The following is a 14,889-nucleotide window of genomic DNA, read 5'->3' as shown; positions in this document are numbered from 1 at the left end:
AGTGGCTGACTATAGAGGAGGGAAGCAGGATGTTGTACAGTCCTTGGGCCTCCCCCATTGCGTGGGGGCCCAGGCGCTGCCCGGCCAGCTCCCTCCCTCAAGGCTGCTGCTGCTGCTCCAAAGTGCTTGGCGTATGCTCCTAAGCCTAGACTTCGAGTCATTGTAAATTGTTGGAAGGTGACTTCTACTCTTCCTTCCCACTTGGGAACCAGAAATTATTATTGCTTCAGCTCTTCTGCTCCTGGCCTAGGGGCACTTTGCCTCCGTCAGCTCAAGCAAACACCATTTATTCCCCAATTAATGTTGTAGAGAGAGCAGAAGGAAAGTGTATCTGGGTACTGTATCAAGTGTGCCCACATAGAGAGCTGTAGGTAGGAATCATCTGCTTTCAAGGCATGAGGTTCCCCATTATGTGAAATCTGAGAAAAGTGACTCATCCGAGAAGCACTTTCTCTCTGAAGGTGTGTCTTAGCCAGCACACTGGAGTGCTTCCAGGGAGCTGGGAAGGTTTCTTCCTGACTGCACCACGTCCCACACTTGGAGGAGTCACACCCAGCAATTTTCTTTCCGTGCTTCATGTGGTGGGTGAGCTTCTCTCTTGTCTGCTAACTGATGACAAGCCTGCTGTTGCTACTGGAAGGATGTTTTCTCAAGCTGTATTTGCTTTTCCTTCTATGGAAGTACAAGCAGTGCAGAAATATGTTCATGCCTTATCACCATTTCCTCTCACAAATTGACTCCTGTTGACAGTTAAGTGCAGATACTGCCAGTATTGTTTGCTATGCCTGTGATGTTCATGCTAGAGCAACACGGCACATTTACGGTACGTAGGTACTAGAGCACTGAATGAAACCTAATGAACAACTAAACATGCAATACCTGAATACATCCTCATACATATGCATCTCAAAACCTCAATATAAACAAGTATAGACATGTTCCTTCTATGGGGAAATATGATACTCCTGTCACTAAAATTGTGGATGAATGACAAATTCTCATCTTCCATTTGTTATAAGCATATGAAAACACACATGTAACATCTGAAAAGGCCCATGTCAAAAAATTGCTGCTTTACAGCATAATCTGTTATTGCTGAATTATTTGCTTTGTTCATCTGTTTATAAAACTTAATAAACACAGTTTAAAAAAGAGAGGAACAGGAAAGGTGCTGGTTTGCTGAAAGGTTATTCTGGTGCCCCAGGGCGATGAGGAGGCAGGGAGAGAACAAGCCTCTTTCTTCTCGCTGCAAGCTGCTGCTACTGCTGCTTGCCAGATGAGTAAAAGGAAGGATATTTGGCAGCTGGTGCAGACGGCTTTGGTAGGCCTGCCATATGAAAGGCGGCGCTTTGTCCTGGATCTTAGGCAAGTCAATCACATTTTTTGCCAGCTTAGATTTTGATGTGAGCTGGATAATTCAGTTGACTTCAAAAGCTTGCATTTGATATTTGATATTTTGATTTGATTTTTTAAAAAATGCTTTATTGTTTTTTTTAAAAAAAACTACACAACACAAAGTGCCGGTAATCAACAGAAAGAAAAAAATAAACAATCATTCATTCCATAATTAGCGCTTGTTGTAGGTAAGTTTGTAGTTGGTTTCCACATGACCTCTGGTCCCTGCATTGTGGTTCCCAAATTACGTTATTTTTACTACACACTACGCTTTATCTCTTCTAGGTTATTTTGATAACATTGCTTTTATAAAGTTCTCTTGTTACATGCAGAAAGTCAATCCAGACCTGCCAACGGATTTATGTTTTTGCAATGTTCTTTTAAATAAACTGTACACATCCCACTCTCTATTAAATTTTTGATCAGTGACATCTCAAAACCTTGCTGATAGTCTGGCTAGTTCTGCATATTCTTGCATTTTGTTTTGCCAGTATAGCTTGGATGGGATAGCATCTCATTTCCAACCCTTTGCAATTAAATTCTAGCTGATACTGTAGCATACATGAAAATTATCCTAAATTTGTTTGGAATTTAGTTGTTCATTGTTCCTAGCAGGAAGGCTTCAGGCATCTTGGGGAAAGAACATTTTTTTTAATGTTTGTTGTAAATTATCTCCCAAATTTCTCTAATTCAGGGGTCGGAAAACTATGGCCCGGGGGCTGGATGCGGCCCACCAGGCTGGTAAATCCGGCCCATGGACCCTGCCGCCCACTCGGTCGGTCCCCACGCTGAGCTAAACCGGTGTGGCGTTTCATTGAAAAGAAGCCACGAACACCTTGCCGTGCGCGAGGACTGACTTCAGCAACGCTGGAACGGCTTTGGATTGGCTGCAGGAAGCTCCTGCAGCCATTCCAAAGCCTCGCCGCCCCCGCGCTGAGGTAAACCTGGCATTGTGACGGGCACATTGTGACGGGCGCATCACGGCTCGGCGCTGCTGCTGGTGGCGCACTCAGTGGCCGTGCTGGAGCAACTTGAGGGTGAGCTGTGCGCGGCCTGCCCACCAACCTGGCCTCAGACGACGGGCTGCAGCACATGGTGCACGTCGCCTGGGAGCTCCGGGCGTATCGGCTTGTCAAGAATGCCGGTGAGTGGGCAGCGCCGAGACGCGCTCCTGAGCGCATGCAGAGTGCGTTCCTCCTCCAGGTCTGGAGGCAGCTGTGGGACCGGCTTGCAGGGTATTTATATTTTTCAAAATATAGTCTGGCTCCCCACAAGATCTCAGGGACGGTAGACTGGCCTCCTGATGAAAAAGTTTGCTGATGCCGCTCTAACTCTTTTACAGTTTCCCCACATGTTGATTATTGTGCTTTCTGCCTCCCTGCATTTCCAACAGGTGTTTGGCCTAGATTTAAACATTCTGGCCAGTTTGACAGGTGTTAAATACCACCTGTAGAGCATTTTCATGCAATTTTTCTTTTAAATCATAACACGCAGTGAATTTTAAATTTTCCCTCCCAAGCCTCTCCAATGATTCCATTTGGATATTATAGCCAAAGTCCCTAGCCCACTGCACCATTACGGATTTTACTTCTTCCTCCTTGTCCTCCCAGTCAAGGAGGAGCCTATACATTTTGGAGAATAAAGGTAAAGGGGCCCCTGACCATTAGGTCCAGTCGTAGACGACTCTGGTGTTGCGGCGCTCATCTCGCTTTATTGGCCAAGGGAGCCGGCGTACAGCTTCCGGGTCACGTGGCCAGCAGGACTAAGCCACATTAGTGAAGTTCATAACCCTAAGCATTTGTAACCCAAGGTACCACTGTACAATGATTTCCTAATCACATGGTTTGAGAAACCTTTATGCACTTTGGCCTTCTCATAACCTAGATAAGCATGCCAGCCATATCTATTATCGAACCCTTCTAGGTCCAGTCTTTTTTAATGTCATCCACTCCTGTATCCTGGAAAGGCAAGCTACTTCATGAGACAGTTTCAGATCCGGTACTGCAAACCCTCCCCTTTCTTTTATACCAATTAATAATTTGTGCTTTATACTAGGTTTTCTGCCATTCCAATAATAATAATAATAATAATAATAATAATAATAATAATAATAATAATAATAATTTTTATTTATACCCCGCCCTCCCCAGGCCGGGCTCAGGGCAGCTAACAAGCAATAATAAAGACAAGTTGAATGAATACAACTTAAAAACAAGATTAAAATACAACATTAAATATTGAAACATTAAAATATTAAAATGCACCCTCATCACAGGAGGAGAAAAGGAAAAAGGAAAAAGAAAGAGGGGGAGGGAATCAAATTGGCTCCAAGCCAAAGGCCAGGCGGAACAACTCTGTCTTACAGGCCCTGCGGAAAGAGATCAGATCCCTCAGGGCCCTGGTCTCATGAGGCAGAGCGTTCCACCAGGCCGGGGCCAGTGCTGAAAAGGCCCTGGCTCTGGTTGAAGCCAATCTAACTTCCTTAGGGCCCGGGACCACTAGGGTGTTGCTATTTATGGACCTCGAGGCTCTCCGTGGGGCATGCCGGGAGAGGCGGTCCTGTAGGTACGAGGGTCCAAGGCCGTGAGGGGCTTTAAAGGTCAAAAGCAGCACCTGAAATCTGACCCTGTACTCCACTGGGAGCCAGTGCAGCTGGAAAAGCACTGGGTGAATATGCTCCCATGGCAGGGACCCCGTGAGGAGCCTCGCTGCAGCATTCTGCACCCGCTGGAGTTTCTGGGTCAGCTTCAAGGGCAGCCCCGCGTAGAGTGAATTATAGTAGTCAAGCCTGGAGGTGACGGTTGCATGGATCACTGTGGCCAGGTCGGGGAATAATAAATCTTAATATATCCTTCTGGCAATCTTTGAAGCAGCTCGCTGTTCCTATAACTGGGATGAGTTGAAACAAAAAGATCATTTTTGGAAGCACACTCATTTTTATCGTAGAAATTCTTCCCCAAAAGGAGATATTTAGCCTATTCCAGATTTCCAGTTTGTTTTTTATCTCCTTCCAGGTGCTGGCATAATTAGCCTGAAATAAAATTGGTGTTCTTCACTGTGAGCCATATGCCCAGATATTTAACTTTTTGCTAATTTCCGGGTCACAGAACTCGTGTATTTCACTTTTTTCCTGGCCTTCCATATTTTTTGACCAATAATTTGACTCGAACTGAAGGATACCAAACAGTCTCCCAGCCGCTTGTTGGCTTTTGCCACACTAGATTTTACTCTGAATATTTTTTCAGTTCCCTTAAGTATTTTGCCTTCTTGTAGCTGTAACCACTTGGCTAGCTCCTTAATAATTTCCTCATCTATAATCTCTTCGGTCTCTTAGGGAATACCTCTCAATCTCAGAGTCAACTCAATTAATTTGGCGTTTTGGTCGATTTTATTTCCCATCCTTTCAAGTTTGTCATCTATTATTTGGTGTTCTCATTCATATCTTTTTTCATCCCTAATATGTTTCACTTGCTTCTCATTTGAGGTGAGATGCTTTTTGAGCCCCCATGTGCCCTTCTCCTTCATGTTTGGCTAGTACCAGCAACTCTTCTGGGAACTGGAACGGCCTTTCTCTTTTGAAGTCCATGGGAGTTAGAACTCCTTGTTCTCATCGCTACTGTCTATATGTGTGTGGTTTTTTGTTCTTTTTGCCATGCCTTTGCTCTAACTTTGTGATTTTCTAAATATCCCTGAAAACTGTGTGCGTATTTTATGTTCTCAGTATCTTTTAAAAATATTGGTGTATTGTTTTTAAATTTTACAACAAGCACTTTGTGAGTGGATGGCAAATTTAGAATCTAAAATAAAATAACAAAACCTTTTGGCAACTCCAGATTCTTTATAGACTCAAGTTCACATGAAATAGTCAATGCCCTCCCTTTATGATTTAGTGATTTATCAGCCTTCAGTGAACAATTCTTTGAAACTAATAGTCTTTTATTAACACTGGCTAATCTAACAGTTGCCATTTCTGTCTTAGCACGATGGAAAGCCGTATTGTCACAAACCCTGTTACGCAACATTATTTGGACCAAAAGGTAGGTTTCTCTTTCTGGGTGGTTTGACCGTTTCAACTCCAGACACAAATGCTGATCTCTCTCTCTCTCTCTCTCACCTTCTCATCACCAAAGCCAACTAGAGACATCACTTTTGAGTTTATATAATGTCTGTCTTCACATATCTCTGGTGTGGCACACCTTGTGGTTTGAGGTGTGCTCTATTTTAAATAGGAGCAACTTTGAGCAGAGCAAAACATTACATGTAAACTTGTGGAACAGAGAAGTGCTGAGGTGGATGTTCCACTCTTTCCCTGCTACAACTACACAAGTCCTATTCCCCCACCCCCAGTGTTTTTGCCTCATGAATGAAATAAGAAGTGAAAAATACTGCATGCTTTTGCTTATTATCCCAGAGGCAGGGATGCTCTTAAGACAATGACTAAACCAGCCTCCTTAATAACGACGTGGTCTGGCACTCAGGCAACTCCTCCCCGTGCCTGGGATCACTGGGATCAGGTGTCCCAGTGCAACCCCCACAGTGGAACCAGCTCCAGCCATTCTGTTGGCTAGGGCCCACTCCCAAGGCAGCTCTGACCTTCTCCCCTTAAAAACAGATTAACTTATACAAACTACAAAATAAACCAATAGGAAATAATGAAAACATGAATTGCATGTTAACATTTGCTGTTAGGGGACTTCCTTGGGTTTAGGAATTGAGCTCTTATGATGAAATCCCCTAACATGTTACTGGATAGTGACAGTATCTGCAGTACTAAACTCTGGCTTTCTAAGATAAGGGAACAAGGGAGGCCTTTAGGTTGGATGTTCAGATCCTTAGTAGCACAGGCTCTCAACAATATCTTGATTACTGTTGAAAACACCCCTCCAACACAGACAGTGCCAGTAGAGGAATTTGCTGCTGGGTCCAAAACTTTGAAAGCACTGGGGACAGAGTAAGGGCTGGCGCTCACTGGGAGAGCACATAATTTTGTAGGCAGCTTCAACTCACTATGTAAGACTGTGAAAGACCCCTGTCTGAACGATCCTGAAGAGCTGTCTTCAGGTCAGTATGCTAAGCCATAGGGACCAGTAGTCTGACTCAGTTATGAAGCTGCTGGCTCCCTGTATGTTCTGATGCTGGTTTTAGCTGGCTGGGCTAGGCTGAGGAACCTTTTTGCCCATTGCTGCAACCAGGAACATGGTCTAGATGGGAAGGTGTTTATGGCTTCCCTCAAATACATAGACATGGCTGTGGAGAACGGGAAAGCAATTCTTTTGGGGCAGAAAGCCCTTCTGACCTCTCCTGCTCCATTTTCCAGGTGTGAACATTGGAGGGGCAGGATCCTACATCTATGATAAGCCCCAAACTGAAGGGCAAGTGGCACCAGGCCCTGTTGAGCACATATCCAAAGTGGAAGAAAAGAAAGCGAGCACAGCACCCAAGGGACCCAGCAAAGGTGAGCATTGGGTCCCAGAAAAGGCAGCTGGCCCAGGAAGCAGGAGAAGGGGTGCTGCGAGGGCGTTGGGATTGTGGCAGGCAACAGCCTAGGCACCTCTGCTTCTTCCATTCCCTGCTGAGCAATTGGGAGACTCTGTGGTTGGCTCATTTCATGATTTCTGAAAACTAGCTTGCTATCCATTTTTGTTGCTCCTTGCATACTCAGTGCTGTGTGTATGTTGCAGTTCTACAGAAATGGAGAAAATTTCCATACATTTTAGGTCCAGGTAACCTGAAAAGCCATGTTCCCTCGTAAGAACCTGCCTGGGTTCTCAGATCTTTGGGGGAGGCCCTTGTCTCGGTCCCTCCCACCCTCATAGGCACACTGGGTGGTGAGGCAGGACAGGGCCTTTTTGGTTGTGGCTGCTCACAGACTTGGAACTTCCTTCCTAGAGAAGTTAGACTGGTTCCCACTTTGTTGTTCTTCTGCTGACTGGTGAAGACTGTCTTGTTCCAACAGGCTTTGGAAACTGGCTGTTTAGAAAGAAAGGGTGGGTCCTGTGCTGTGCTGTGCTGTGCTGTGCTGTGCTGTGCTGTTTTTTATTGTGAATATCTGTGTGTTTTAATGGTAGAGAGAGAAAGAGAAAAGTGACATTTCAAATTGCAAGGTACAAGAGGGTTTGTTTCTTTATTGCCTGGTGCAGTAGTTCAGTACATTTGTCAAGTGATGCTCTGAGCTCCAAGCACCCATTGAAACCTGCAGACAGCGGCAGGTAAGAACTGTCTTGACTGGAAGCTGCCTGGCTTAAGGTGGGCAGAAACTGACCAGTGAGACGTGATGTTCTCTCCCAACAATGAAGGCAACCTGTAGCACTTGAACCTTACGCCAATCAGGTTGAGCTTCTGCTGCCTCCTACGTTCTTGCTGCATTAGCAGCACCAAAGTGACCTCCCTGCAGCACAAGCCTGGGCAGTGTGTCTGGAGGTCCAGGGCTGCCCCCTCTCGGCCTCACTGGCTGACATGGTCCAGAGGAAAGCAGAGCAAGACATTTGGCACCAGCTTGGCTGCAGGAGTCGCCAGAAGGAGGCGTACAGTGTGCCATCTGACCATCTTAAGGACTCAACTCTGGATTGATTTAGGGTTTACTCCTTAGCCTTTTCTTCTCCCAAAGATACCCCACAACGCAGCAGAGGGTTAGTATCAGAGTTTTCCGTCTCCTGGATGGGCTCCCTTTCCAGGGTGACAAGCCCCATCTGCCCCTCACTTATGTCCACAGCACAGGCAGAAACCGCCTTCTTTACCATTGGACCCACTCTTGTCCGCTTAGTCTGCCAGAGCCTGTATTTGGTTCCTTCACCTGGTTAAGCCGGGCAGTCAATATCGTTTCACATGCTGGCAGCTTCTTGGAGCCACAGGTGAGATTTCTCACTGTGTCAGCTATAGGAGAAGTGCTGAGAGCAGAGACACCCCTTGTGCATCGACTTCCTAGACCTGACAAAGGCCTTTGACCTCATCAGCCAAAAATGACTCTTCACACAGCTCCACAAGAGAGGATGTCTACCTCAGTGCCACAAGATGATTGTGTCCTTCCAGGAGAATAGGTGAGGCGTTGTCCAGTATGATGGCTCCTCCTTGGATGCTGCATTCAGAGCTGGTTGGCTGAAGAGGATCAAGGTCTGTCAGATCCAGTTCTTGAGGTTGGAGCTGAGCATTTTGGAGAATTCATGCTTCCCATTTGTGTTTCAGCTACCAGCATTACCACCTTCACTGGGGAGCCAAACATCTGCCCACGCTGCTCTAAGAAGGTCTACTTTGGTGAGTATTGGCCTGTCCTGCAACTGCCCCACCTTGGCTTCGGAAATACAGTGAAATGTTGCAGCTGGATGAAACCAGCGTCACCAAGCCAGAAATGGTCATGGCCTGGAATGGCAGATAACATTTGATTTTTCAAAAAAGGAATATATCATCTCTGGCAGACAAGCAAGCTCCGATAAGAAGTAATTGACTCTCTGGCAGTTCTACGTAGGTATATTTACAAAAAGACATCCAGAGCCCAGCTTCTCGCCTGTTCGCATTTACGTTTGTTGGTCAGTCTGAAATCTCGCCCCTCCCACAACAGGAAGGACGCCAGACTCCTGCCTTTCCCTCTTGCTCTTCTGTTGCCTTCTGATTTTATCCAAATGCCTGAATTGAGGACTGAGAGGCTGACCTCCCCCCTCCTGCTCACTCTCACTCAACCCAGACTCAGACCTCTGCTTATCTGCTGATTGCCTAGCAACGCTTTGACTGCTTTCCAACTCTTCCTCTCCTTAAGAGCTAATAGAGTCTTCTCCAAAAAGGGGGGTTGAACTGCCCTTTCTTGATTCTGACAGGCAGTTCTCTGCAAAGTTGGTCCCTAGTTCAATCTCTGAGTCTAACTCATCCCCTGCACTCTGGGGGGCTATGTTCCTCACATCCTGATTTCATAGTAGGGAGTGGGTTTGTGTGTGCTGGTGGCTAAAGAAACAAAGGATTTAAGGGTCATTCCAGTCTGCTAAGACTCCAATCTGTAAGGGTACACACCAAGTTCTACCTTGGCCTATAGATTTGTGCCAGAGCAAAGAATGGCCAAATGGAGCAAGTTCCACCAGGTCTGTTCTTGGAAGTTTTTGGCAGAGAACTGATCGGTCCAGTGACTGGCTACAATTTCTAGATTTATACTTAAGTAGCATGCTCACTCTGTTAGAAAAGTGGGGCAATTTCTAATGGGACTATTGATGTGCATAATGGGATGGAATTCCTGCTGACCCTTGTACACAGGACTGAACGGAACAAAGTAACAAGGATTCTGCACCTAGAAAAGTTGAATTCTGTGCCCTATATAAATCATAAAGATTTGCATTGCTGTATGCAGTATCTATTCTGCTTCTGCGAGGGGCAAGAAGCTATGAAGAGCACTGTGGCCTCATCTCTCAGTCCATGGAACTGAGCCTCCTTCTAGCTTTGGGGATTTTGCCCTAAATGTGCAAGCCTTTCATTTCACCCAGACTGGGTGGAAACTTGCTTTAAAGGAAAAGGGGAGCTGAGATTCTGAGGATGCTGAATTGTGGCCAGAATGTTGCATTGAGATTCTTGTGTCAAACCCTTCCGGCACTGCTTTGGATGTGGTTTGTCTGATCTCTGGAGGATTTTTTTGTCTGATGGTTTTCTGTGAGGCACAAGTGGCATAAGTTGCCATGAGGACAGATTGACTTGCAAATTCGCATGCCACTTCTTGTCTGTTCTAGCTGAGAAGGTGACTTCACTGGGCAAGGACTGGCACCGCCCCTGCCTGCGCTGTGAGCGCTGTGGAAAGACTCTGATCCCTGGAGGCCACGCTGAGGTAAGGCTTGGGTGCAAACGCTGCATTCCAACACAGGTGTCTCCGGGTTGGGCAGATATTTTGCACATTTAAAAGACATGTAGTGCTTGATAAAATTGTCACAAAGTGAATATTCACAATTTTTGTATGATAGTTTCATTTTTTTCTGAATGGCTTTCTCCTTATCTAGAAGTAATATTGGTGAAGGATACTGAGAAAACACTGCCCCCCCCCCCGCACATCAATCCAATAGAATCTCTCTCTATGTGCATTTTCTTATGGAGATTTTCCTACTCTAAGGGATAGGTGTTGTTTTCAATTCATAAAAGGTTGTACACTACAAATTTCAAACCACTCACCATAATAGCAACACAGTCACTAGAAATGCATTGTTAGGGGTCATGGTTTTAGTAAAAACACAGAAGCATTTGCCTGTGAGAATGCCACCAGACGTTTGGGAAATGGCTTACAACCTGAGGATTGGGTTAATAACATGCTTTGAGATAAGCAGATACACACAAAATGTATCCTGGAGTGATCTATGGTTTTGAGCAACTTCACATGTGCACTTCCAAAATATCATGGTTGTGAAAGCCCTCTGAGAATCGGTAAAAACCATTAGCAAGAAATGCTTGTTACATAAAGATAATGAGGAAGAGGCTCTGATTAACTGGCTTTTACCAGTGGCAGGTTAATGTGGCATTGGTTTATTCCAAACTTAGTTGTGAAGAGCTTACACAGTATGTATCGGTCCAGTTTAGAGAGGGGTTTTGCTCACCTTTCAGAAAAGGTCCACTCCATCTCCTCTGACTTTGGAGTCATCCTGCCTTAATGACTGTGACTTCTCATAGTGTACTTCTAGTCCCTGTGACCTGCACAGAGCATAGTCCTTTGTCTGCTCTGGAATATTAAACACTCCCTCCTATTTTAGGTTCTCTTGAGCCACTTCATACAGTTGTTGTGGATTCCCAGCATACACTTCCAGAGCCAGATAACATTTATATGTTCTTCATGTGTGTAAAGTGCTTTTTTGACATAGCATTTCATCTTCTAGAAGGAAAAATGCAATGTGAGAACTGTCAGAAGTTATAAACTTAGAGGCAGATTGAACCTTGTATGTTTAGCTGCCTGTTTGCTAACTGATACAGCAATTTGATGACGAGCCCTGCTTTGTAGCCAGAAATCCTGGCTGCAGCTCTTCCCCTATGAACTCAAGTTGGTTTTGGCATGCACAGCTTCCTCTGCTACTGCTCTGAAAAGCAAACAAGCTGCATTCTTCTGTGTCCAAAGAGCAGCTGTATGTATGCAAAAGGAGCAAGCAAAGAAGGGCCCAGGTGCCCCACGGCCTCTGAGAGGTTGACCTGGGGGTCTCTCGGGGTTTGGCTTTGTCCCCTTTGCTATTTACCATTTATATGAAACTGCTGGGAGAGTTTGGGAGTTTGGTAGCTCCGGTATGCTGATGACACCCAGCTCTATTTCTCCTTTTTCTTTTTTTAAATATTTTTTATTCATTTTCCAAACAAGTTTTATACAGTCAACAAATTATTTTGCACTCATGCTTCAATTTTTGACTTCCCTCAGTTTCTCTGTCAATCTTTCGTAAAATTTCTATTTGTTAACGCATTTCTAAACATAATATTGCCTTTCCCAACTCCTTTTCCTCTTACTCTCTTTTTTGCAGTATTTCTTACTATCTTACAGAGTCTCTTCAAAACCAACAAGCGTTGTCTGTACATCACATATATTTTTCAGATATTCTGTAAATTTCCCCCAGTCCTCGATAAACTTTTGGTCTTTCTGATATTGAATCTTCCCAGTCAATTTGTCCAATTCTGCATATTCAGTCAATTTCCTTCTCCATTCTTCCACTGTTGGAAGATTGCCGAGGGAGGGAGTCAGGCTGTGCCCTGGCCAAAGGCCTGGTGGAACAGCTCTGTCTTGCAGGCCCTGCGGAAAGATGTCAAGTCCCGCAGGGCCCTGGTCTCTTGTGACAGTGTTCCACCAGATCGGAGCCACAGCCGAAAAAGCCCTGGCTCTAGTTGAGGCCAGCCTAACTTCTCTGTTGCCTGGGACCTTCAAGATGTTTTTATTTGAAGACCGTAAGTTTCTCTGTGGGGCATACCAGGAGAGGCAGTCCCGTAGGTACGAGGGTCCTAGGCCGTATAGGGCTTTAAAGGTTAAAACCAGCACCTTAAACCTGATCCTGTACTCCACCAGGAGCCAGTGCAGCTGGTATAGCACCGGGTGAATGTGATATCGCAGCGAGGACCCCGTAAGGAGTCTCGCTGCAGCATTGTGCACCCGCTGGAGTTTCTGGGTCAGTCTCAAGGGCAGCCCCACGTAGAGCGAGTTACAATAATCCAGTCTGGAGGTGACCGTCGCGTGGATCACAGTGGCTAGGTCAGGGCGAGAGAGGTAAGGAGCCAACTGCTTAGCTTGGCGGAGATGGAAAAATGCCGCCTTTGTTATAGCTGCAATCTGCGCCTCCATGGAAAGGGAGGTGTCGAAGATTACACCCAAACTCTTAACGGACGGTGCTGGCACTAATTGCGCCCCCGCAAGAGATGGGAGTTGCCCCCCAATCCCATATCGCCCCGTCCCAGCCACAGGACCTCTGTCTTCGAAGGATTTAGCTTCAACTGGCTCCCACGTAACCATCCAGCCACAGCTTCCAGACATCTGGTCAGTGTGTCTGGGGCCGAGTCAGGATGGCCATCCATCAACAGATAGAGTTGGGTATCATCGGCATACTGATGGCAACCCAGCCCAAAACTCCAAACAAGCTGGGTGAGGGGGCGCATAAAGATGTTGAAAAGCATCGGGGAGATGCATCGGGGTACCGCTCCGGCAGGAAGGTAAACGGCGTTGAATGTTCATCGTTCATCGATGTTGAAAAGCATCGGGGAGATCCATGTTTCTGGAATTTCACCGTTCTTTAATATGTTGTTTATGACTTCTTTCAATGGTACAAGTAGGGTGCTTCTCATTTCCTTATAATATCTGGCTGTAAATCCATCTGGTCCTGGAGCTTTCCCTTTTTTCAATTCCTTTATTTCTTCAGTTTCAATTGGGGCGTTCAAAAAATCTTTTTTCTCCGTCGGGATCTTCTGCCCTTCTTTTTCCTTTAAAAATCTTTCTATCTTTCTCATATTATTCTTTTCCTTGCTTTTATATAATTGTCTATAAAAGTCCAAGAATCCTTTTCTAATTGCTTTCGGGTTTTCTATTTCTGTGCCGTCAATAATGATTTTATTTACTGTATTCTGTTCCTTTCTTTTCTTAATCTGCCACGCCAGCCATTTTCCTGATTTATTCGCAAATTCAAAATTTCTTTGTCTCATTCTTTTTATATTCCCTTCTACTTCCTTGTTTATCGTCATTGTGAATTGTGTTTGTAGGGTCTTTATACTCTGTCTTATCTTCTCATTATTTGGTTTCTTTATCAATTTTTGTTAATTCTCCATTATCTGTTTTAATATTTCCTTCTTATTCTTCTCTCTGTTCTTATTTTTCAAAGCATTCTGCTGGATAAAAAATCCTCTCATCACTGCTTTGCTGGCGTCCCATACCATGTTCATTTTTGTTCCCTTGTTGCAATTATTCAAAAAATACTCCGACAAATACTTTTGAGCATTTTCTACTACCTTCTGGTCGTCCAAAAGGTGGTCGTTTATTCTCCATCTAAACATTCTTTCTTCAAAACCCTTTAATTCGAATTTTATTGCACTATGATCCGAAATTACTCTTGGTTGAATTTCAACTTCCGAGATTCTTGGAGTTAGTTCATTTGAGACCCAAATTTGATCTATTCTTGACAGAGATTGATTTGGTTCAGAATAGAACGTAAATTGTTTCTCTAGCGGGTGTCTCAGTCTCCAAATATCAATCAAATTACAGTTCTTTATCATTGAAAAGAAAGTCTTAGGTAATTTTCCATCTTTACTCACCCCAGTTGTTTTCAATCTGTCCATTTCCATTGACACCACTCCATTCAGGTCTCTCATTATTATGATTTTCTGATCCATATATTCGAACAGTTTTTCTTCTAGATTTTTGTAAAAGTCTGTCTTGTTTCCATTTGGTGCATAGATCCCGACAATTATTATTTTTTCTCCTTGCCACTTTATTTGAACAGCCATAACTCTGCCTTCTTCGTCTTTAAAGATTTGTTGAGCTTCGATATTTTTCCTGATATACAAAACTACCCCTCTCTTTTTACTCTTATCTGAAGATACAAATTCATTTCCCAGTCTTTTGTTGATTAAATTTTTTTATGCCTTCTCGCCACATGAGTTTCTTGTAGACAAATAATATCCAAATTTTTCTTTTTAAAATGTTGTTCAATTTTATTTCGTTTTTTTTATCGTTAATCCCATTGATGTTCCAAGTCCATAAATTCAACTCCGTTTTAGCCATTTTGAGTTCTTTGTTATAAATTTTATAATTCGTCTACCTCTTCTTCTTCCTCCCTTTTTTCTTTTTCTATCTCCTCCGGATCCACTCCTCCTGCAGCCTCCATTCCTGGTTCCACTCCTCTTGCTTCTTCGTCCTCACTTCGTAGCTCTTTGTATTTTCTCAAAAATTTCCCTAATTCTTCCAAGCTCGTGAGTCTATGTCTTTTACTTTTGTAGACAAAGGAAATACCTTCCGGGTATTCCCATCTGAATTCTATGTTATTCTTTTTTAGAATCTGTACTGTTGGTTTATATGGGTCTCTC

General features: G+C 44.3%; 1 protein-coding gene across 4 annotated transcripts in view; it reads left to right on the top strand.

The window, feature by feature from the left end:
- CRIP2 (cysteine rich protein 2) overlaps positions 1-14,889 on the top strand; it is a 43,559-nt gene that overhangs the window by 22,881 nt on the left and 5,789 nt on the right. For all 4 annotated transcript variants that reach the window (XM_081193347.1, XM_081193349.1, XM_081193348.1 and 1 more), the window contains exons 3-6: positions 5,375-5,432; positions 6,713-6,850; positions 8,578-8,646; positions 10,098-10,192. In XM_081193347.1, coding sequence (XP_081049473.1) covers positions 5,375-5,432; positions 6,713-6,850; positions 8,578-8,646; positions 10,098-10,192 — 360 coding nt within the window. The remainder of the gene's footprint in view (positions 1-5,374; positions 5,433-6,712; positions 6,851-8,577; positions 8,647-10,097; positions 10,193-14,889) is intronic.

This window comes from Podarcis bocagei (assembly GCF_964188305.1).
Source record: "Podarcis bocagei genome assembly, chromosome: 5".
Classification (NCBI taxonomy): domain Eukaryota; kingdom Metazoa; phylum Chordata; class Lepidosauria; order Squamata; family Lacertidae; genus Podarcis; species Podarcis bocagei.
This window is presented reverse-complemented; position numbering and strand designations above follow the sequence as displayed.